Below are 23,216 nucleotides of genomic sequence, written 5' to 3' on the forward strand. Positions count from 1 at the left end.
CACGCAAACACCCACTCAACCATTTAGGTCAGAAAACAAACACTTTATATTCATCTGAATTATTCCAGCATTGCTATAAAATTAATCCAACTCCACATCTGGCCAGGATACAATCCCTTTTTACGTGATCACAGCTAGTAACAGGTTGCTTGTTTCATGTTTTATTTAGGAAGCAGCAGTATTTCAGACACCAAGTGCAAATTAATGCCATGCCTTGAGCCTTCTTAGTGGCTCAAGGAACAGGTCCTGTCTAATGAATCATTAGCACTTCCTACGGCACTCTTTTTTTCTTCTTTTTATTTTATTTTATTTATTTATTTTTTCTTTTTCCCTACAGCACTTAACTTCTAAATGGCCCTGCTTTTGCTCTGCCAGTCTGTGAGGTCCCAGAGAGCATCAAATTGCCTGTTGCACGCAGAGCCTGATACTCACAGAGCGGCTGCCCAACAGCTGCTCAGGACAATTTCGCCCCGGCTCTCCAAACCCTGCGGGGATGGATACCGTTACACTGTTTATGGGTTGAAAGAGTTTCAAGGTTAAAACCCCTCCCTCATCCTATGACCTGCAGTGCAGGCAGACTACTAAAAACTTTTTCTCCCATTGTCCACTCACGTCCTTCCAAGTAGATCTGGATCCTGAAGGCCTGCTCTCAAGCTCTAGGATCTGTCCAAAAAAATCAGTTGCTTATGGAAACTACCAGGCTCAGCAGTTCACATCTCCTTACAAGTCACCATGTCAAAGCTAATAAATACACTCAGGCAACAACATTTGTTTGAAGAAATTAATTAAAGAATAACTGCTTTGTTTCATGTTATAAAAATTGCTTCTCTGGAGTGGGGGCTTTATAAGTTCAGAATTTCATAATTTCAGATCAAAACATACAGAGACCTTTCAAATAGCAAAATATGCCATATACTTTACCACAGTTTCTCCTGTCTTTGATTTTTAACCAACTGGTTAAAATCAACTATAACATCCCCCCTCCCCCCCCMMAAAAAAAGAAAAAGAAAAACAGAATCAAACCCCAAAATCTATTTCCTGACCAGAAATACCTCTTTCTCACATGGATGAGTTGATTTAATTATGTCAACTCGCTTGAATGGAATTCCATTTTCCTGCAGTTCTCTTGGAACCTTCCCTTCACATCCTTTTTATGCTATCTTGATTTAATACGGTGAGGTCTGGATTCAAAGACTACTAAAGTCAGTCAGGGTCTTTCCTTTGTCTTTAATGAGCCCTAAGTCATGCCTCAGCACACTCGTTTGCTTTTAAACCTTGGCAATCTTAATCTGATGGGAGCAGAATTTAAAAACCTGTGTAAGCTTAATCCAGTGATGCATTTGCACTTTCTTAGATTGGTACTGTAAAGAAAAGCACAGTACTTTTTTTCTTTTTCAGTAAATAAAGTTTGGAAAATATATGGGATCTAGGCCTGTTAAAATTAGCTCTTCCTATATACATGGATCTCCCACAGACATCTAAAGAAATATCACAATGAGAAAATAACAGAACTGAAATCCAGTAGTTTGCTACTATATTTAAGATGAAACATAATGTCTACATTAAAGAAGAAGAGAAACAGTTCAATAACTTGCTGGATTAGCACTTTCTCCTCCTCATTTGCRGTAAGTAGTGCATGACTGTCTCGTGACAACATTGCTTCTTCTCACATAGTCCAAAACAATCATTCACCCAGGTCCTACTTACTGAAACATTTCAACATTTGTTTAAACTTGAAGCATATGAGTAATCCCATTGCTGGCCCATTACTGGGGACTGTAACTGTGATAAAAAGTTTCCTAAATAAAATAATTCTCATGTTTGGATATAAACAATGTATTTTAAATTGAGGATTACTGGTCTAGTTTGAAACTCACTGAAGTCAATTGTCCTAAATCAATGTGTTAAAAAACCCTCCAGCATAATGCTACTTACGTCTTAAGTTTTACATGCAGTTAACATTATTAACATTTTTCCTTTTACATTTCAGTACAAAAAAAGTCACTAGGTAATTCTCTGAGATCTATAACTTAGAGCATACACAAAAATGCTGTATTCTGCTGTTTGGGTACCTGTCATGTCGTACGATAGGTGTAGGCAGGACACAGGTCAGAAGCCATCCAAACTCAGCCAATGTGTGCAATAATGGTCCATAATCTGTTTTAATTTCACATCCCTACATTAATAATTATAAAAAGTAGTAAAGACACTCTGTGCAGGTTTTATTTACATTTCTACACATAACAAATTACAACCACTCTTCTTATTTCTTATTTACAAATAATATAACAATCCTTTGAGGTTGTGTCCCATTGTGCTGTTGGGTATAAAGAGAGAGACCCTACTTCAAATTGTTTTCAATTTGAAAAGTTCAAGACTATAGAAGATTAGGAAAACAGACAGGGCACATTAACTTCAGATATGAGCCTTGATTTAGCAAGACTTTCAGAGCACATATCTCACTTGCTAAATTTGGCCATGTTGCTGAATTAACGCCTAAAACAAAACTTTTTCAATTTAACTGCAGAACAGATTTCTCAATTGTGTATTTAGGTTTGTTGTGTTTTTTTTTCACTTCACAACTGATCAACAAACATCTCACCTAGCTATTGACTGAAATCTTAAAAACTTTCTGTTCTGAAGTAATATAAAATCCAAAAATGAGCAAGTATATATGCATCTAAAAATATATTATTTTGGAATCCTTAGAATCTGAAAGGCCACAACAGATAAAAAACCTGAAAAAGCCAGTGCATAAAAGGTCCAGTTCTTCATGATCAGTTTTATCATACTTTTTCCAAATGTAGATATTATCACATATGCACATTCCCTGAAGGCAGACAAACAGCTTTTGCCACAGGCAACAGAAATCTTTAAATTATGAAGACTAAAAGGAAAGGGATGACATTTTCCTCTGTATTTCTCTAAAATTCTACACTAATAATGTGCGACTACATTCCACATCAATTATTCAAGATCAAATTCTGTACAACAATAGATCAAGAAAGCAAGATTACTTCAGACAGAACCAGTCCTTAACACACATTATCAGCAATGATCTCAAAGGAAAATATTTTTAAAGACTATTTTTAGTCAAATTTAGATCTGTGCTTTAGGTAAAGCAAATCCATTGACCTCTGTGGAGTTCACCTTTTTATGCCAGGTCTAAGTTTTGTGCAGTGTCTATTCACGTAGTAAATATATTCATCATTGAATATTTTAAAAATAAGCCCTTAATATACTCCAACAATGCTTACTTGTAGATGTCACTCATTCACACCAATAATCTTATAATATAAAAATATTAAAGAACATTAAAATAATTTTAAATTATGGTACTAGGTAGCACAATGTAACTTCAATAGAATAAAAATTGTTTCACATTAAAACTAAAATTTTACTAAGAATACTCATCTGAAAACTATATGTAATTCACTCACTATCAATTTCTACTTGTTTAACTTCCAGTTGTTGCTATTTTCTTCCTCCTTTTATTTAAAAACACTTCAGCACTAGTTTAGCTTATCCAGGTGGCTTCAAGAAACCATCCTTAATGTTTATCAACACTTGTACAAACATTCTAACAAAAAAACAAAGAAAACTAGAAGTAGGAAATTACATTGCTAAATCACCACCAATTTACCTCAATGACTGTCCATTGCTCAACAACTATGGCGTCGTTTCCTTTCCTGTTAGAACCTGGAACTCCAGAACCTTCTTCTTCATATATAAATAATCCTTCTAAAGATTTGGGCAAGTAGTCCCCTGTGAAAATAAGGATGAATGTAAGCTGAAATATAAAGTTTTAGGTCCCTATCTTACAGTGATTTATGCATGGCCTTACATGTTCTCAATGAGAAAGCCTCTAAACTAAAATGACCTGAAACATCCATTCACTCAAATTCACAGTGCCTTTATTTCTGCATCTAGTTACAACTTCATGAACTATGGAGGTCAGTTGATTATTCAAAATCCATTTTTCTTCCTAAAGGAATTGAGCTATGAACCCAATACAGGTTTCATTTTCCTCAAAGCATTAGCCACTTCCATGCTTGAGTCCGATTTCAGGTTTCCTATATTCAGCATATGCCCTGCAGTACGCAAAGGCTCTTTACTCAGCTTCAGTGTTGTCTGCCTGACAATAAATGCAGCTTTTGGGGTGGTGGGAGAGAGCTGCAAGATAAATGAAGCATGAAGTGCAAAGCCTAGCTGCAGTTACTTAAATAAATAGATAAATGACCACAGGAAGAGCCTGAAACAGAAGTAATTGTAGGAAGATTCCTGATGGGAAGGAAGTTTCTGAGCACACCTCCCTGACTTACTTCTTGTAAAAGTCTGACAATATCCAATTGGCCCAAACTAAAGTTGTGCATCGCATGCTGGTTCATTTTCTGGTTTTGCATCTCCTAAGAGCCATCTGGAAGTCTTTTGTGCAGTTGTACCTCAATAGCTGACTATCTTAAAAACTAAGAAGAAAAAATTAAACTAAACTTAAACAGAAAAACTAAGTAATTCTCAGAATATCAGATTTAAATCTTCTCTAATATGTCACAAATGTAAAAAGAAGGCTGTTTTTGCCACAGTTTCAGGTGAAGGGGATAAAGTTTAAAAAAAGAAAAAAAAAAAGAAAAAAAAAAAAGGCAAGCAAACAAGCAAAACCTTTGGAGCACCACTGGTCTGGTGTAAGAATTTGACCAGATAGGCACAGAAGTTCCCTAAATAAACCAGAAGTTCCAGTTTTTTGAACATCTGTTTGCTAATAAGAAATAACGAGCATTCATGTATTTTTCACATTCATTTGTATTATTTTTACTGTATTACATATAGCAAATTTATGTACTTTGAGTTACGATTATTTAAATACTTAGAAGTGTATATGCCTCTTCTGCATATTTATAGAGATATTGGGCATGTTATTTTATTTTTAGAATACACACAAATATAACCTGATTCTGTATGGAGCTGAATATACAGCTTCAGGTACAAACACATGAACACCTGTACGCACTTCCTAAAAATTCAAAAATACTTAATGTTACAAATTCATGGACTTCAAACTTTCTGCAGTGGGCAGGCAGACACTTAAAATGGGCAGTCAACCTATAAAAGGTTAGAATATTTCTTTTCTATCATTCAAACGTGATTGAAAAACTCTAAATTTTAAACAATTACTGAAACAGGGCACCTCTGCTCAGTGGTATTTTGAGAAAAATTGCTTGTTCATAAAGTATATCACGTCAAAATCACCTCTCTTGAAAAAAATTACTGAAATTACATGTGCAATTAGCTTCTTCACCTGTCCATTCTGTTGAGGACAATGGTTCACTCTTGTTAATATTAATACTCCAACCAAGAAAATTGTGCTGCATTTCTATAGCTGCTTGACCTGAATTAATTATCTTTATTTATATTAAAGCAATAGCTAAAGTTTGCTAGTTTAACTAAAATGTATAGAAGGACAATTGCTGCTATAGACAGTTCACAATGTAAGAGAAAACAAACAAAACTGAGGTGATGCTTGGAAATGCATGCACACACACAGGTACTATAATTATGGTAATGAATGCAAATCTTTAAATACTTTTTCTTCCCCCAAAACATTTTAGGTGTCCCTCTGTTGGATGGCAAATTTTAGCTGGCTGTAAAACTCTTCCATGTTCATCTCATGAACAAACATTTTAGCTTAAGAAGAACTCAGTAGCTAAATTAATTTCTTACTGAGGCTACAGACACTTGATCAGCTGCAGAATTCCATTCACATACGGGGTTGTGCCTTCAAATATATCTATTTTAACCCAGCAATGTCACACCCATGGCTCTGAAATACATGCCTGTCAAGCGGGGCAGAACCAGAAGCACCAACTGCTGGGAGCAGGCAGCACAAAATCCCTAATAAGTCACACCCTGGCTACTAAAGATGGGATAGTTCTTCATACGGAAAACAGTAGACAGCTTCAGGGAGCGGCAAGATTGCAAAACTGTTGCTGGACAACAGCTGCAGAGATTAATTTCAACAGCTGCTGAAAACACTCCTCAGTGAATTGTAAGGTATCTCCAGAGAGTTATTTTGTAGCTCTAAAAAAAATGTATTGAAAACTAAGGGTCTGATTTCTCACCTCTCCTCCCCCAAAGGAATCTTCCTTCTCCTACTGACTCCAACAGATAGGAATTAAAATTTCAAAGCGAACAAGATGGCCAATACAAACTGTGCCATTAGACTGTTTACATGCACAAAATATGCAATTTCAGAGGAAACATCTGACAAATTCAATCTGATGTAAATATAGTGATGTTGAGGCACTTAAGAGTTCCTCCATGGATTCGGACAATTACTAAATTACTTTGCTACAGAGTTAAAGAAATGTAATGATTCTCATTATTTTTAAGGTTTGATTTTTAAAGAAGCCACATTATTTAACTTTCAAATATTTTTTATATTTAGAACATTTTTCTTTAATTTTAAATCCTTCATTAACCCAAGCCTTGCAGAGGGTATACAGAACACAAACTATTATTTTTAATCAGAACATGGAAGAAAAGCCATATTAAATAAAGCACATCTTAATTAGAAGGTGATTGATGAATATTAAGGAATGCAGAGCATAAAGATAACACTATAAAAAGAAGGAAAAGAGCCTTCACAATTATGCTGTCTGAAGTACATCACAAATATTTGATTTTTACTGCTTTTAAAATAGTGTGTACGATTAACTACTAACTGTAGTATCCTTTTGTTTTCAAATCAGAAAGCCGGATCTCTCCTGCAAGCACATGTAGCTACTGAAAGAGTTTCTCCTGGAGTGATTAGCACCACAGAGGGAGATATACTGCAAGAGCACCAGAAGAGTCCTTTGCCTTTCTCTTGAGCGTAAACTGCAAGGCAACTATGTTGAGCAACTAAATACATTTTATTAGTAAATATAAAAATACACAAAACCCAAAAAACAGTATTTCTAGCTTAATTGTATAATTCATGTTATAACAACACAAAAACAAGCAGATGTAAAATGACTCATGAAAGCCACTTTAATAAATTTTTATTAAGTAAATTAATACACTTGTTAATCAGTCTGAGTCTTGCATAAGTTGTTTGTTAAGGTCTGTGAAAATTTGCAACAAACTTCTAACAAGACAATTTTTCTCCAATGCAGCTCTGTATTTTATTTACTTAAACTGAACTGCCATAAGCAATTCTAAAGGAACATCAACAATCTAGAACCCAGTACAAGCGAGGCAAAAAAAAATTTAGCCAAAGACAAAATATGACTTTTCACATAGTGAAATAAAATTCTAAATTTGGTATGAAACATTTATTATATTAATTAATAAATTCCAGAAAGACTCATTATGTCAGACTCTCTTAGCCTGTTCACCTAACATTACAGCATTAAAATTACCATTTTCTTCACATTAGTTTCAAATAATTGGACCACAGTTTTTTGCAACTCTTCTAACTTCTGGCTTTCGGACAAATTCAGTTCAAATGTAGATACATTTCTTAATGACATATTTTAGCAACAACAGTATTTTAGAGTTCAAAGAGCTTCAGCTGATGAACAGCTTCTGTCAGAGAACGTGCTGAACACAGCTGGCAGCGGTACCGCAATGCCTAGYGGTTCTGCCGACGCACTGCATTTGGCCGCTCAGCAGGGTGCGCAGCGATGGGTTTGGGCCAGCAAGGGTAGTACTGACATGGGACTTACGTCTGTTCATCAGGATGGTGAAGGTTAGCAACGGTGAAAGAGCGAGAAGAGTCTCTCCAAAGAAAAACAGAGACTGAGCTGACACTGTCAGAATGCACAAGGAAATTCGAAAAGCCAAAAGAAAATCCAGTGCTCTGAAGCTCTGTCATCATAGCAATTTGAGTGAGTGTTAAAAGAGCAGGTAGATTCCTGCATAGGAGCCCAAGAAACAGGAGAGACCATGGGAGATCTTTCTCCCAGCTACCTGAAAAGACCTTGGAGGATCTACCTGCAGCTGAGGGCAAGAACAGAAGCAGATTTCTCTACTCAATGCACAAGTTCAAATCTGGCCAGAATGACCTGTAGAAGGATGCTGGATCTAAAACTTCAGAATCAATAGTAGATTTTTAAAGCAATCTGGTGTTTTAAAGAGAATTCTTAAGCCTTTCCACACTTCCTGCTTTCTTCAGTTCTTCGTTGGGCTTACTTTGACTTAAGAAAGCACACCAAGAACTGAAGTTGCTTTTTTGTCTCATTAGAAATATTCAATGAAGAAGTGCAAGACTGTGTCTTGAGTGAGTAGCAGCACAATATGAACATCAGGGAAAGGTGTATCTAAATATTTTTGTTCCAATATCTTTTCCTTTTAAATAAAGGAAACAAGCAGAAGACCACCAGCACAAAAGGTTTATTGCATTATAATGCTACGCTGCTTTTCTGTTTCGGAAATCCTGAATTTGATAAAAAGCAGTAGAAATTTCAATTATTCAAAGATATAGCTATCCAGAAAACACTTTATTTCCTTATCAGGTATCAGATTCTACAAATTTACAATGACTACCTGAGCATGCTTACATTTTGCTTTTCATCTTAAAAGCAAAACATAACTTTCTTCTGCAAAATAAGTGGATCTATATAAATAAGTAAAAGCCCCAAAATATTCAGAAATAATACCTACCTTTAGAAGTTTCCCAGTGCACAAAAGAATCAATTAAGGACAATCCTTGTTTATAATAAAACGTGGTTAGTTCTAGCCAGTCTGCTTCCAGGGTACTGACAACTGGCCCCTTTCTTGTTACTTTCATAGACAAAATGCCCTCGTGATAGGTCCAGCAGGTAGAATCATCATCAAAAACATTGAAGACTGTATATAGCTTATCTAAGAGAAAAAAAGAAACAAAATGGTCAAGAAAAATGAAGTTCCAGAAGACAGTGTTCAAAAATAAAAATATTTTGTCTTTTTATTATTCTCTACTTCAAGCTGGTATCCTAAGTAACAGTTCCAAGAATTATTTCCTGATATGACTTTACTGTTAGTTTGAGTCCTTAACCCACTCGGGGGGGGGGGGGGCTCAGAAATGTAAGAAAAAGTTGAATATACTGCTGTTGGGTTGTCATTGGACCTTTAGGGAGGTGGGTTTTATGTAGTGGAAGTATAGCAGATGCAAGACAAAACTCAATTAAAACAGACTTCATTTCTGTTACCCATTGAACTTCTGACTACAAATATACAAAACTAACTGAAGATTAAAGACAATTTTCTAAATTTTTAAACATTAGGAATGCTTTGTATAGCAGTAATTTGTACCCATCTTCTTCTGAAGATGGCCTAACTACCAGTATAACCAGTTGCCTACTGGCGTTTTCCATGCAATAACTGATAAGCACATGCGTGTGCATGCTCGTGTGGAAAATAAAACAACAGAACCTGCACATCTTCCAATGCTTTTTATATCTAGGCATTAATACAGTTCTGTTACAAAAACAGTCACAAACAAACCTTCATCAAAAGAATTAAATTTCAGAAATCCACAGTATTTTAGGAAAACCTTGATAAAGTTTTAGCTAAATATACAGGTTCTAAAAAAAGAACATTATACAAATGCACTCATATATATGTATGTTGCTGTTGTGGGGAAATAAGACAAAGCAATCAAAATAAAAAGGTCCTGAGATTCTGTCTAGTATTTCAATTTCTGAGCAGCCTAAATGAGCACAAAGCTCTAGAAAGCAGAAGCACGCACACAGCCAGACAGAAGAAGCTGGTTTAGATGCCCCCCGCTGGGAGGCTAGTCCTTCTAGGCTCCGCAAATGGAGGAGATTTCCAAAGGGTAATTGCCCCTGTAAGCAGTGCGACCTCCCCTCTGGAGCACCTCCGCTGGCTCCGACTGGCCTCAGGGATGACACGTCTGCAAGTGACAGCAGGTGCCTCCAACGAGGCCCGTTCAATTCCGGACAAAATTCTGAACTCTATCAGCAAGAGATGCCTTTCCTTTCTTAACACAGTTTTTTGTGTCACCTCCACAGATGGTTATATTAGCGTAAGCGTGTTTATCCTGATACAGTTAATTTCCCTTCCCACATGGTGCAGTGAGCCCGTTTCTGTAAGCACATCTACAGAGGAGCGAGAGGACGCAACCCCAGCACCACGCCACGGGTACACTGAAAGTGGCAGCGCAACCGAGTTTGTAGAAAAGGCCAGTATCACCTGTGTACACACTGCTGATGTTCTCAGGTAATACTTTTACATCTGCTCTTCAGAAAAAGTTTTGAGTTTCCCAGTATAACTATTTGATTGGTCATATTTATCAGAAATTTGCCTCCACTAGTGGTATTTTTTAATGTATAACTAAATAATCAAAACTCACACATTATCACCCCCAAAATCTGGCACTCAGACACGCAATTTTCCTATCTTTTGAGTGCAGACTGAGACGAATGTGGCACACTGAAGTGGCAGTACGTACCTGCATGAATATAACACTGTTTCTTTAAAAATTCCCACCAGCACTTTTTTAAATGATGGTTGCATAAAACATTTACAAAGCAAAGGGGGTACATTTTCAGAAGCTGTCTTATAAACTCCAGTAACTTTACTGAGTACTTGACTAGTAGCAGAGAAGACAGGCATATTCCTGCCAAAACCTTCTGAAGAGTTTCCTGACAACTCTGCTCTCAGGCAAGGCACGGGTTGCTAATCCACCTGCTCACACCAATGGGCCTGAACAAAGCTCTGCTCAGAATCTGCTCTGCGCTTCAGAATCAAGAGTTTTCTGCTTTTTAATTACAAGATTTTCATTCTGCTATATATAACAAACCCACTATTTCAAGCTGTAAGGAAAGAGTTAAGCTTTAACAGATCATGCTATAAAGGCTCAGCATGTTGCAGGAGAACTGCTTTAATTCAAGTATTCGGAAGAGGGACACTGATTATCTCAGTGCTTCGAGTCATTATCCTGGCAGCCTACAAACTAGAGAGGCTGCTTAACTCTTAACAGGGAAGTGAAAAGGTTGCTTTGGAGAGCAATTAAAGCACGGATGGCACATCAGCCAAGAACCTGTTTTGTCCAAATGTAATCTCATCACCCGCCCCCCCACAAGCAGGAAGGAAAGTCACTTCGGGGGGGGGGGGGGAGGCGACAGAGGAAGTTTAACATATAAATAAAATAATCCAAGGGCTTGCTCTCTTTCCCAGGAAAGGGCTTATTAGATTACTTAAATCAAGTATTCACCTTTTCTCCTAGCAAAAGAGAAGGCCTTACTGCTTTAGTGTCAGAAGACGTTGCTTTAGACAACATCTTGCGCAGACTACGCTATGTAGTTTATATATTCTTCTACAACTAGGTTTTCTAACAGTTTTTTTTATTCTTAAACAACTTTTTAATGCTTAATATTCGCTAATGCGAATTCATTTTGTAACAATTATCCTCTGATTCCACGATCACCACATTAGTTTAGGTGATCTCTTTCAGGATGCTTCTTTGAGGGCACGTTAGCCAGAAGGAATCCCCGATGATCCACGGGTTTGTTTGCTGTGCCTTATATGAGTTGGGGAGACGCATGAAGCAGCCCTAAACCTAAGGGGATCCCTTTGTTGCGAGTTTTAAAACAGGCAAGAGGACTGTCATCATTATAGCATCACCTTGGACATACATTACAAGTTTATGGTTGAATACTAAGAGTAGGTAAAAACTAACACATATGGGGAAAAAAGTTTTAAAACATTCACATCCTTGTGAAACATTTTTCCAGCCACATATCTGTCAATCACATATCAAGCAAAAAAGCTACCTGTTTGCACCATATTTAAGATCAAAATTATGTATGTTATATATATATATTTTACAAACTACAATTTTAACAGCACATTTAAAATAGTCTGTATGTAGAAATGATATTTCAGTTTTCATATTACCACAGTGCAGACATACACAGTGCAGAATGTAAATATTTCTTCTGACTTCTTGTTGGAAATGTTTTTAGAAATAAGTATGCATTTAAGTAAGTAGTGTCTTCCAAAGCCAGTATCTGAGAAAATACGCTGCTCTATTATTTTTGCCAACACTTTTTAAACAAAAAAAGGATAACTCAATAAAATGTCTTATTTCTGTAAAAAATAGCATTTATTACCGTCTCCTTTTCGTGGTTTAGCAGGGCTGCCTTCTTTTCCAAACTGGACATCTGCATCCTGTGACAGTTCGCCTTCTGCTTGCATTTCCTCTTCTATCCCACTCTCAGATGACTGACCACTCAGTGTCCCCTCATTCCAGTTTTTATAGTTTTCATCAGAATTTTTTCTTCTGTGTTCCCTGTTTCTTCTGCCTAGCGTTGATTCCCACTCTGCATTTCCATCTGTGTTTGTTCCATTACAGGCTTTAGGTTGAGGAAAATGTTGTGTTATAAATCCCACAAACTTCTTTCCTCTTTTAGCGGCTTCATTAACCTGCATTTACAACAGAAAGTTAACTGGAAAGTGATTTTAAGACAGTGGATAACTTTTTTTTTTTATTTTAATCTATATACATGTTTTGTTTAATTAAATTGCTGACTTTCAAGGAAATATAAAGGATGCAATCTTTTGAGCTATAGTAAGGTAGTTTGTAGGCTGCCCATGTTTTAAAGCAAACAGAAGCCTTCCAGAGTGCCTCTGCACTCAGGCCAAGAAAGGTGGCAAGTACTGCTACTAACTTAAGTGTATACAAAATCCTTCATTTAGAACAAAACCGAAGCATTTTACTTGCTGTGTCCTACTGATAAGCAATATACTGATGCAATAAATAGTATTGTTCCTCTAAACATATGTGATACTAATTGTACTAAAATTACTAACCACTAATACTATAGAAACAGCTGCTGTTTGTCTTGTGTTAAGATTTATCATCCCCTGGTTCCCTTATGGGCTACTCAGCTTCACTGTTACTGTCTAACGTCCCGCTCCTCCCTGCCACTGTAAGGCGCACGGGGAAAGGAGCGAGCTGGCAGCAGATTAAAATCCCCTTTACTCTTTTCCAGCCAAAGTTGTTTCTCTTCCTCCCCACTGAAGTGTTGTAATACCACTGCAGAGCATGTGCCAGCTGCGGGATATGGCTGTTCTTGGAGGGAGGGCTTCTTTCGCTGGGAGAAGGAGTGCTGTAACCTAGGAAGGAGACCCCACTGACATCTTGTGCTACCGGATCCGCTGAGCAACAAAGTCTTCTCAGGGAGATACAGAAATCCCAACCCAGCAAAAAGAAGTTGGGGGAGAGAGGGAAGGATCTCTACCCCACTTAACCCATATGAACTACTTAGTTGACAGATTTGATAACAGTCGAATAACGATGGTACTACCATGCTTTCTTAGTATCATGAAAGACTGAAGTGTTATTGTTTATCACCATTACCTATGCACAGGAATGATTTTACAGTTGGCCAAAACTCAGCCACCACTGTGATTGCACAGAGCAGCTGTTTTTCTAAGACAACCAAAAAAATTGTAAACATGACAAGCAACATGTGGAAAAAGAGGCAATATGATGATTTTTTTTTCCCCCCCAAGCATCACAAAGTCTTGCAGGCTCAGGAGGTCTTTCAAAAAAAAAGTAAATTTACACTGGATTACTGGCTCAGTCTTTTTAAAACATTGGGAGCATTTTAAACTCAAATTATTTTCATGTAGTTCTTACATTCCAGATTTCCTTGGAAGACTGAATCACTGCTAATTTCAACCACATTTTTCCTTTAAGTGTTTGTCTGGTCCCACTGTATAGGCAACCTGGCAATACACATATGGTAAATGTGTATTGGAGTCCAATTTTAAATTTGAAACACCTGAAACGCAATAATTTCAAAACAAGCCATTTAAAAACTTTAAGTATCTCTTTGATAATTTCAAAGATCATTAAATATTTCCAATACACTTTTTCCTCAACTTCTTCCCTTAGCAACTAATGTGAAAGATATCACTAACTCTTGTAATAACAATAACTTCCTGTTTTGGCAAGTCTTCAATTTTACAGAGGAAGTGAAACACAAAAAGAACCAGAACTACAGCTTGCATTGTAGTGTAAGTTTAGTTTTCTTTAACTATACAATATTTTCAAAAGAAGTGCTACAATTACTGTGTATTTTGTATTTTTGTTATAATTTAAAGAATGAAAAAAACCTGGTTTCTTAGAAATTATATTCATTATGAATACCTTACTTAACACACAACAACATAAATCTTCAAAAACTTTAAAATATTAATTCCAGAAAAAGCTATTGTGCAAACATTTTTTTGAAGACTGATTCAAAGTTTAGGCCTGATTCTACTTCTGGTAGCATAAATGGCCAGTCCCCAAAAACTTTACAGAACTCAGGACAAAGTCCTAAATTAGAAAAAGCAACTAAAGAAGAAAAATAACTCTTGTTACATCAATAAAAGACTTGGTAGATTATATAAAGCAAAAATAAGGTTAAAACTCAAAGCTAGAAAAAAAACCCACCCACACTCAAGCTCCCCAACCATTAARTATAAATTACATCTATGTTAGAAATAAAAATCCTGCGAGAAGTTTGGAAAAAAACCCTCCAATACCTTTTCTAACAGTTCTTTCACTGCCTCGTTTGTCAGTGTTTCATACATTAAAGGACATTCCTCAATCACCAGCCTGGGGTGCCTTTGTCCTCTGGGTGCCGTATGCTTCTGGCTAGAACACAGAAAGAAAGCAGTCTTTGTCAGTAGTTTGCTGCTAACTTGTGCAAATGCTTGCATGCGCAATTCTTTTCTTTTCTTTTGGAAWAAAGATTATGAATGAAATCTGGCAATACTTTTTCATACTTCTGCTTAAAACTCAGCAAGCATTTTTTGGTGTTTTGTTTTGTCTAGTTTCTTACACAAAGTAGCGGTACTGTGTATTACAGTGTCAGGGTAAGAATATAAATATTTAACATAAATTTCACTTGCTGCTCATGGCCATTTTCTGGAAACTGAACTTAACTGGAAAAAAAAACCCACAAAACTTTGTTTAAAAAAAGAACCCTGCTTTCACAGCAAATAAATCCAAAAACCTCTCTCTAATAACAGAAAAAATACTGATGTTAGTTATAAATGTAGCAAGCACAAAACAGAGAACCAGTTTTGTAGGAAAAAAACACTAAGAAAAGAAATGGTGCTTTCACAAGTGTTAACAGGCTGCTGTTCAGTTTTGAAATTTGAGCAGAGTCACAGCTATTTTATGAAATAACAGTGTAGGCAAATACTAGAAATACAATGCAGTAATACTTTTGGTGAGGTAATGTTTGAATTACTCATAGCTTTCAGAATCCTAAATGCTTTAACTCCCAGTTAACATTCGAGAATATTATGAATCTTTTTGTCTAAAACCAGTAATATTGTTACCTGGACAACAACATTTGGTGCACATCTACAATAGAATGGTATTTTCTTCAGTTTTTTCACACGAGCTTTTGCCTTAGAATGAAACATCAATGAAAGATGTTAAAGGTTACTTTCCAAATAGCAGCTGGAGAACTCTGTTTGTCTACAGGAAAACCAACATAGGTACATATGGCATCTGCATAGGAAACTGGGAACTTGTACCCAGCAGTTTCATGTGGAGGCTGCAGGTTCTTGTCCTTCTGTTATTCAAGGGCATAAAGGTTCAAACCACAACTTCGTAAGGATACCACAGCTATGGGAATAAACTGAGTTGTGGAAGCTGTGCGTTGTAACGTCAGCTCAAGAGCAATATTCTGCCTTGCTTCTTCAAGCGTTTGTCCACATGAACAACATTCACCTGGTTTTGCAGATGAATTTTATGACAGTAAGTTGTATGAGCCCTCATTAACAAATGACATCAAATGCCATGGACAATGCTTGTTTAAGCAAGGCATCTGACTGAGAAACTCTCTCAAGTGAACCATGTTTTACAGAAGTATCAGCAGAGCTGTACGGGGCACCGTCAGATTCCTGTCCTTCCAGTCTTCCACGAGAAACCGAGAGCGCCTTTGCGTATTGCACTAGGATTGAGGAAGCAAGGGGAAGCATCAGAGACCTGAATAAAGTAAGAAATCCACTTTTCTAGCTATTCAAATTAAGAAAAAAATTTTTTTTTCTCTGCATTCAAAGGAACTAATAGTAACATTTCTTTGTAAATTTTCTGTATGATCACATGGTGATTTTAATGTTGTGACAACAACAGCAATAAACAAGATTTTGGAGCAGGAATATAAAAGCTCCTGACTTTCCAACAGTGACAAAAGTAATTTTTTATATTCCCTCAGTGACAAAAATCATTTTTTTATATACATATTCCCCACAAAATCACAGAATGATTATTTGTTTCTTGATAAGAATGAACAAGAAACTTTATTTCAGCCAAGCTGAAAGTACTTCATACTTTTTAGTGATTTTCAGGGAGYGATACTCTTACGGGAAAAGCTAAAGACCAAAGTTTTGCAAATGAAGAACAAAAGAACAGATGTGAGGGAATTAAAAGAAGCTTAATACCCTTTTAGTTTTTTGTTTGTTGTAGGTTCTAAGACATAAGATACCTTATTATAAAAATTTATTAAAAACAAAGAGGTAAATTGTAATAATTTATCTTCCCACAAACATGTTTTAAAATTATATTGCAAGTATGATAAATGACTTTGGATTTGTTTGGACACTAAGGCAAAGTAAGTGTTACCCTATTAAATGTTCAGGGTTAATAAAATAAATAATGCTACCAAGTTGCTCACCATTCTAGACAAGGAACAGTTATTTAATTGATTCTTTGAGGTGCTTATTTTAAATTAATAATATTATGCATGTGAGCAATACACTTAGAAATGGCTTCAATAATTAATGAACCAACGTATTCTAAATTATTTCTCTGTTACCTTAATTTTAATCGTGAAAGTACCACTCGATACATATGACTCGCAGGGAAATGCCTTCTACGTCCAATCGGCAGTATAACAGGATGAACAGCTCCTACGATATAGCCTATGTTGTAATATTCTTCCACCTTTGATGCTATATCCAACACAGAACTGATCTTGATAACTTCTGGATTTGAGGAAGCTAAAAGCATTGAAAGCACAGAAGAGATGCACATTAGGCATTACGGAGGTACATATACCTTTCAGCGAGTTCCTTTTACACAAGCACACAAAATCTATCCCAGGCATTTACTGAAAAACTACAGTCCATCTTCGTACACGAAGGAGCAGATTCACAACTAAGTATTCAACTAGCTGAAGTAYGTATTTTTACAAACAGAGAGATCATATTAACTTGTAATTCATTTGGCAATACCTTCCCATTGGATCTAGCTTTGTCAATCTATTATAAGAACTGTATTAACATCTAAACACAAAACAGTCTTCAATTTAACAGAGCAACATTTTTGTCTAGCCAAAACCTTAGACATACTGAAGCAGTATTTTTTACCCTTTTCCTAGTTGAGAAGTAAACTTCTTTAGAACAAAGTTAAGCGTAGAAACAACTGGTTTGTTTTTCTTAAATATTTTTTTTGGAACCCTTAAAAGTGATCTGTGGATCATATGTTGAAAACCATAGTTTTAACATAGTTCTAACGCCTTTTTAAAATAAATCTAAGTACATTTTGCAATAAGCTACATGGCGTTACTATTTCTAAGCAGAATCCCTCTGAGTACCAGCACAGATTTCTGATCAATAGATACCAGCTAGGTACTACATCTGGGTTGGCAAAAACTAACTAAAATAAAGTAAAATAAAATAAAATCTTTTTAAAGAACCTTTTTTGAATAGTACAATCCACAGCTTCTGCACAGAGAAAAGAAGATTCTGTACTGGTAATAGTTTATACTCTACCACAGTAAATCTGACTCAGTATTTCCTGTTCCCCTCAACTCCAACTGGAATTTTAGATGCTCTCAGAACCTCTGCAAAGCAAGGGACCAGCACTAATATACGAACAGTAACTGAAGATTAGTTTTGCCAGCATTTATCTGCCAACATTGAATTTTTCATCCATCACAGACGTGGACTCTTGTGACAAGAACGCTTGGCTTGGAATATGACGGTGTCTGTCAGTGACCCTTGCTGTAAGTGACGCAGTACTTTTTTGGATTCTGACAGTTCCCACACTTTGGAAGACTTTCTGTGCATTAAGATAAGGAAAGACATTACTGATGTTCAACTGAATTGGATTTAAGTTCTTGACCCACACTGCTTATTTTAGGAGATACAAACATTTTAACATGCTACTTTAAACATTTTCTTTCAAATCAAACAAAAAACCCTAAAAGAGTAAATACATTTTTTCTCCCCTGATTTTACAATAAAAATTTTTGATATAAAAGAAAAAAGAAAAAAAATAAATCTCACTCACCACTTTGAAAAGGTATTCCTTAGAGTCCACTTCGTGTTCTAATTTCCTCTTTTACCTACCTGCCCACTAATGGTTAGAAAAGTGACGTGGGCTAACAAGGCATATAAGGAGTTTATCAAAGACACAGCAAGTCACAAAGTCACAGATCTAGCCTACTGGTTTAAAATATGATAAACCTATTATCTATTTTCTTTGCCAATGTTTTTTAATCTAACAAACTGAGCTAGAATTCTGCAGGTTGACGAGTTGCGTTCTGTACAGCCTCAATCTCTCTAGACTACTTCCCCCTCTATAAAAAGGTTTACTGCTGGTAACTAGCAAACTCATCCAATTTATGTAAACTCTGCCATTCTCAGACACAGGACTGGGCTGTTGCACTTTCTTGTGCTACCTTACCAGCCACTTTTGGAGTTGCACTGCAAAAGGAATACTTAGGCATACTTTTATAGTGGAAAACACATTACAGACCTTCCTTTCACAGAGTGATTGATGGTATTTGTCCTAGATAATAATACCTCTATCCCGTAAGTCCTCTCACAGTAAATCCAAAAGACACTAAATATATATTGAAGAGATAACTACTCTACAACACACAGAAGCCAAAAAAAGCAAGTAAGTATGCAACATGATCATCACTTCACTGACTGCAACCATATTAAACAAAATTTCCATCCTGATGTGTTCTCTTGCAACAGGTAACCAAAACAGGTCTACAAACAACAGAACTACAACTAACTTCTTAGTTGTATAGCTAATTTTAGATGCATGATATTGACGATGATGACAAAACAGGTATTTTATGCATATTCAAATGCTTATTCAGACAAACAAGAGCTTCACAGCATGTCATTTTAGGGGGCTGAAATGAAAAACACTTGCATTGATATTCCTTCTTTTCCCTAACAGGAGAGTTTGGAAAAGGCAGAAGCATTCTGCTTGACTAGGAAAATTTTAGCGATTCCTACTTTGTGTTTAAATTGAGCTTCAAAAATAGCAGCTGTTTGTGTAACTGAGATACACCTCATGATTCAGACTGTAAAACTTGCAACACTTGACAAGCACTTACAGTTACACTTTGGAAATTCCTCTGCTCCATTTCCTTTGTACCATTCAACTCTTGCAAAGTTAGAGACTGGCTGTACTTTTCTTCTTGGAGATTCTCCTGGTGCAGAAGAACCTCCCTGGGACTCGAGGCTGATTTTTGCCATAGGGATGGGAGTGTTTTGGGGACAAGGAGGGGAGAGGCCAAAGTACAATACACTGCTGATAACTAGTTAAGTTGCTCAAGGACTCCAGCCAGCAGGTTTAGATTACAGCATGGTTGACCTAATCTGTGTCATGGCTTGGAAGAAGACCATGGACTCCCGAAAGTCTCCCCAACAGCCCCTTTTTTGTTTTCATAGAGCATAAATCTCATGAAGAGAGAACAAGGCATATTAAATTAAAATATAATGCATTTATGCTTGCTGTACTTCTACCTTAATGTAGGTATAGAGAGGATACTAAGTTAGGGTTTTCTATGTTTTACTCGGAACCAAATCCAGGATTTAGGGGTAACAAGTCACTCTGACAAACAGGAATCCCAGGTGTTGGGGAAGATCTTGCTCTAGAAACTAGCAAAGACTGCCCTGAAGACCTAACACAATTTCACAGCAGAGTGAAAGCTAACTTTGTTCTAAAGTGATAGAAAGCTTCATTTAGCCCAAGGATACTGGAGTGGCAACAAATATGTGGGATGGAGTTGRATGGGTTAAGAGATGGCAATGGGAAAAAACAGTCCACTATATTCCCTACAGTACTTTAGCCAAACCCCACATTTCATAAGCAAACAAAATTCAGAAATGTCTCCAGAAAGACAGTGCACACAATTATATTTTGTCTGTATTCACAATCTGAGTGCAAAAAGTAGAGACTTCAAAGGAAAAAAATATTGTAAAGTTAAATATGTATATACCGCTAAAACTATTCTACAAAGAGATACCTACGTTTACAAACCTAATTGCCTACAGTTAGAAACCTAAAAAAGTTAGGCTACTATCTAAAGCTGAACACTGTCAATGTCATTTAGCATTCAGAATTCTATAGTATGTCATTGAAGCTGAGCAGCTTTGAATATGAGACTAAACACAAAAAAAATTAACTTTTTTTAAACTGCAATAATATGATATGTTATTAAAATAATAGAGATACATCTTTAGTTGCACTTGTTTGATATGCGTTTTGCTCGAAAGCAAAAATCTTCTTTATAACAAATCCTTTCCATGATACTTCCCAGAAACACGTTACTTTAAAATAAAGCAAAACTATACAGAACACAGACTATTTAAGAACGTTAAATGCACTTCAGTTTCAAGAAAATTAAGTTTTATTATCCTTTCTATTATCAGTACATCAGTAGGTAATCAACGTATGCATTAGGCAGCCCAGCATTACTTCAAGTATGTTATTACTATTGCTATTCAATACAAAGAAAGGTTTGTTTCTCCAAACAGAGCAAATCAATGAGCAACTCATCTTCATATGTGCAAATAAACAGAGCTACAAATACTGTTGGATGTCAAGTACTATAACTTACTAGAATATTTTCTTTCTATTAATAATCTTGCAGTTTTTCAATAAACAGACTGATATATGTAAAAATATTACTACAGTCTAGTAATTCAAAAAGAAAACTAAGCAGAGGTCAAGTTTTGTTTTTGAAAAAGTTCCTGAATAAGTAACAACACATACACTAACACTTTTTCCCTTTATCAAATCCTTTTTCCAGCTATTGCATTTACTTTAAATCCTTGCTCTTAAGAATTTCCAGTAGATTTGTTCGTTATAAAATGTGAGTTACTGCAAAGTGACTGCAAAACTGAGCTGTCTGTGCTCGGAGGGCAGCCATCTGGGCTTGTTTATGTTTTCAACTTTCTGGAATGGGGAGTTGGTCTGTTAGAGATGGGACACCCTCTGGAAGGAAGTATCCCACAGAGTGCCGTCTGCCTCCAGCTACGCATACAAATTTTATTTCATTTTGGTCACAATTTCAAAAGACTATTCAGCAACTACCAATAAAGCATTTGGAAAATACTGTAAGACGAAACTAGAAGATTCTTATTAAAATATCTACCAAAGGGTTGTGGTAGGAACAAGAGGGAAAACTATTCCTGGTACACAACTAAGAAATAGACTTATTTCTGTATAAAGTAACAAGGACAATGACAGCCCGTTTTCAGAAGTTGAACACATTTTAAAAAATAGTTACTCAGAGCATTCTGCTACCCTTGCTTAGGCACAGCCAATTTTGCAAGCAGTCACACTGAATTCAGACAACCATTATTCAAAGTGAGTAAGGATGGCAGTATCTGACTCACAGGAAAAACTCTCAAGCAGTTTTTAGCCAGCTTCCTTAACAAGCGCAGTTGTGTGATTTGGAGAGATCTGTTGTTAAAAATACTTCAGTAGTTTCCATTGTAATTTTATCTAACTGAAGACCTTTGTCATGATTTGTATTTCAAAATAAAAGTCTTACATTTTGGCTAGCTTTGATAAAAGTATCTAAGCTTTCTGTAAGTCAAACAAGAAAGAACTAAGTGAAATACTATCCCTTCTTTTCTCAAAATATTAAAAATAAAACAGAAAAAAATACCTTCTAAAGTAAAATCCAGCAATACATATTCATAAGCAGAATCCGTCTTTGTTTCAACTTGTGGTCTCTTCAACGTAGAAAAAATTTTTCCAGGGCTGCTATCATCTGGGTCTTCCAGCTTTCTCAGTCCGCACCCCATGGTAAGATCTGCAAATGATTAAGTTACAGGAAAAGGGGAGGGGGAGCAGCAAGATCTGTTGCTCTCCCTTTAAAAAAAAAAAAAAAGTAATAATTCCCTTTGATTTTGTTTTCTATTAGCCATAAATCCAAATACTGAAAAATTCTGGTTCCCAAGTTAAAAACTGAAAGTACTTTCTATTCATTTCTACATATAAACAGTAAGCCCAAAATGACTTCAAGCTACCAACTCGGCAAAAGTCGGCTTGATTTCCCAGCAGTGTCAGAGCTGCTACAAACTAGCAGAGATTTTCCATGCCACGTCAATTTACAGCCAGCCCCCTATCAGTGCTCTCTTGCAGAGGACACCAATAGTGCTTTGTTTGTCCTTCTAGACGGACTGGCTGAGGAGGAAAAGGGGGAAAAAAAAAAAAGAACTGAAAGTTAAGAGAGAAACTTGTATGTAATTACTTACCTCCAGAAGATCTCCTCAAATGCAGTAGCAAGTCAGAGGAAAAAAAGCAAGTTAGTCAGAATGAGGGAATGAGAAAAGAGCCTCAACAGGGTTGGAGACGAAAATCATTTCCAGAAAGGAAGTCAGCTTTGAGAGGAAATTGCTTCTGGCATCTCAAAGGGTAGAAAAGTAAATGAAAAGCAGTTTAGTCTCTATTTCAGATTTCAAAGTTTAGTCCTATTTCCTTTCCACAGGAACTTTCTTCCAGAAAAAAAAAAAAAGTAGTATTTTGTAATAATGTAAAAATATTGTAGTAAAGARGTTTCTTGTCAAGAAAATTATGTATGATTACAATAAAAATCTACATTAATAAAACCAACTTAAAATTGTTTTTGATAAACCCTAGAAAGTTATACTAAATGAGTTCTCATTTTAAGTTGGAAAAACTCTTGTTTCAAGTTAACATGAATACAGTTACAAGATTTTCTGCCCCACAGGTGTTGAAGAGCTGAAGTCCTCTCCTCCTCTGTCAGGCTGACTTCAGGTAGGACAGCCACAGACATCCAACGCTGTTTCCTAATATTTTCCTTTAAGTCCTGAAAATTCAGACTGAGCTCTGAAAATTACACTTTTTTTTTTTTTAAATGTGTATTGTCACCTAGCATAAAAGCACTCATTGCTCTTACATGAACTACTGCAAGTCACTTGTAACTGTATTAGACCTGATGCAG

At 36.1% G+C, this 23,216-nt stretch overlaps 1 protein-coding gene across 1 annotated transcript in view; it reads right to left on the minus strand.

Moving 5' to 3' along the window:
- The window catches only part of RFTN2 (raftlin family member 2), a 35,435-nt gene extending 13,016 nt beyond the window's left edge, over nt 1-22,419 (minus strand). The window contains exons 1-7 of the mRNA XM_026081672.1: nt 21,915-22,419; nt 16,806-16,989; nt 14,518-14,629; nt 12,093-12,405; nt 8,641-8,841; nt 3,644-3,765; nt 2,073-2,176 (exon numbers count right to left, since the gene is read on the minus strand). Of these exons, the coding sequence (XP_025937457.1) occupies nt 2,073-2,176; nt 3,644-3,765; nt 8,641-8,841; nt 12,093-12,405; nt 14,518-14,629; nt 16,806-16,989; nt 21,915-22,053 (1,175 nt within the window). The 5' untranslated portion in view covers nt 22,054-22,419. The remainder of the gene's footprint in view (nt 1-2,072; nt 2,177-3,643; nt 3,766-8,640; nt 8,842-12,092; nt 12,406-14,517; nt 14,630-16,805; nt 16,990-21,914) is intronic.
- Between the last annotated feature and the right edge of the window lie 797 nt (nt 22,420-23,216).

This window comes from Apteryx rowi, unplaced genomic scaffold (genome assembly GCF_003343035.1).
Source record: "Apteryx rowi isolate R43461 unplaced genomic scaffold, aptRow1 scaffold_559, whole genome shotgun sequence".
Classification (NCBI taxonomy): domain Eukaryota; kingdom Metazoa; phylum Chordata; class Aves; order Apterygiformes; family Apterygidae; genus Apteryx; species Apteryx rowi.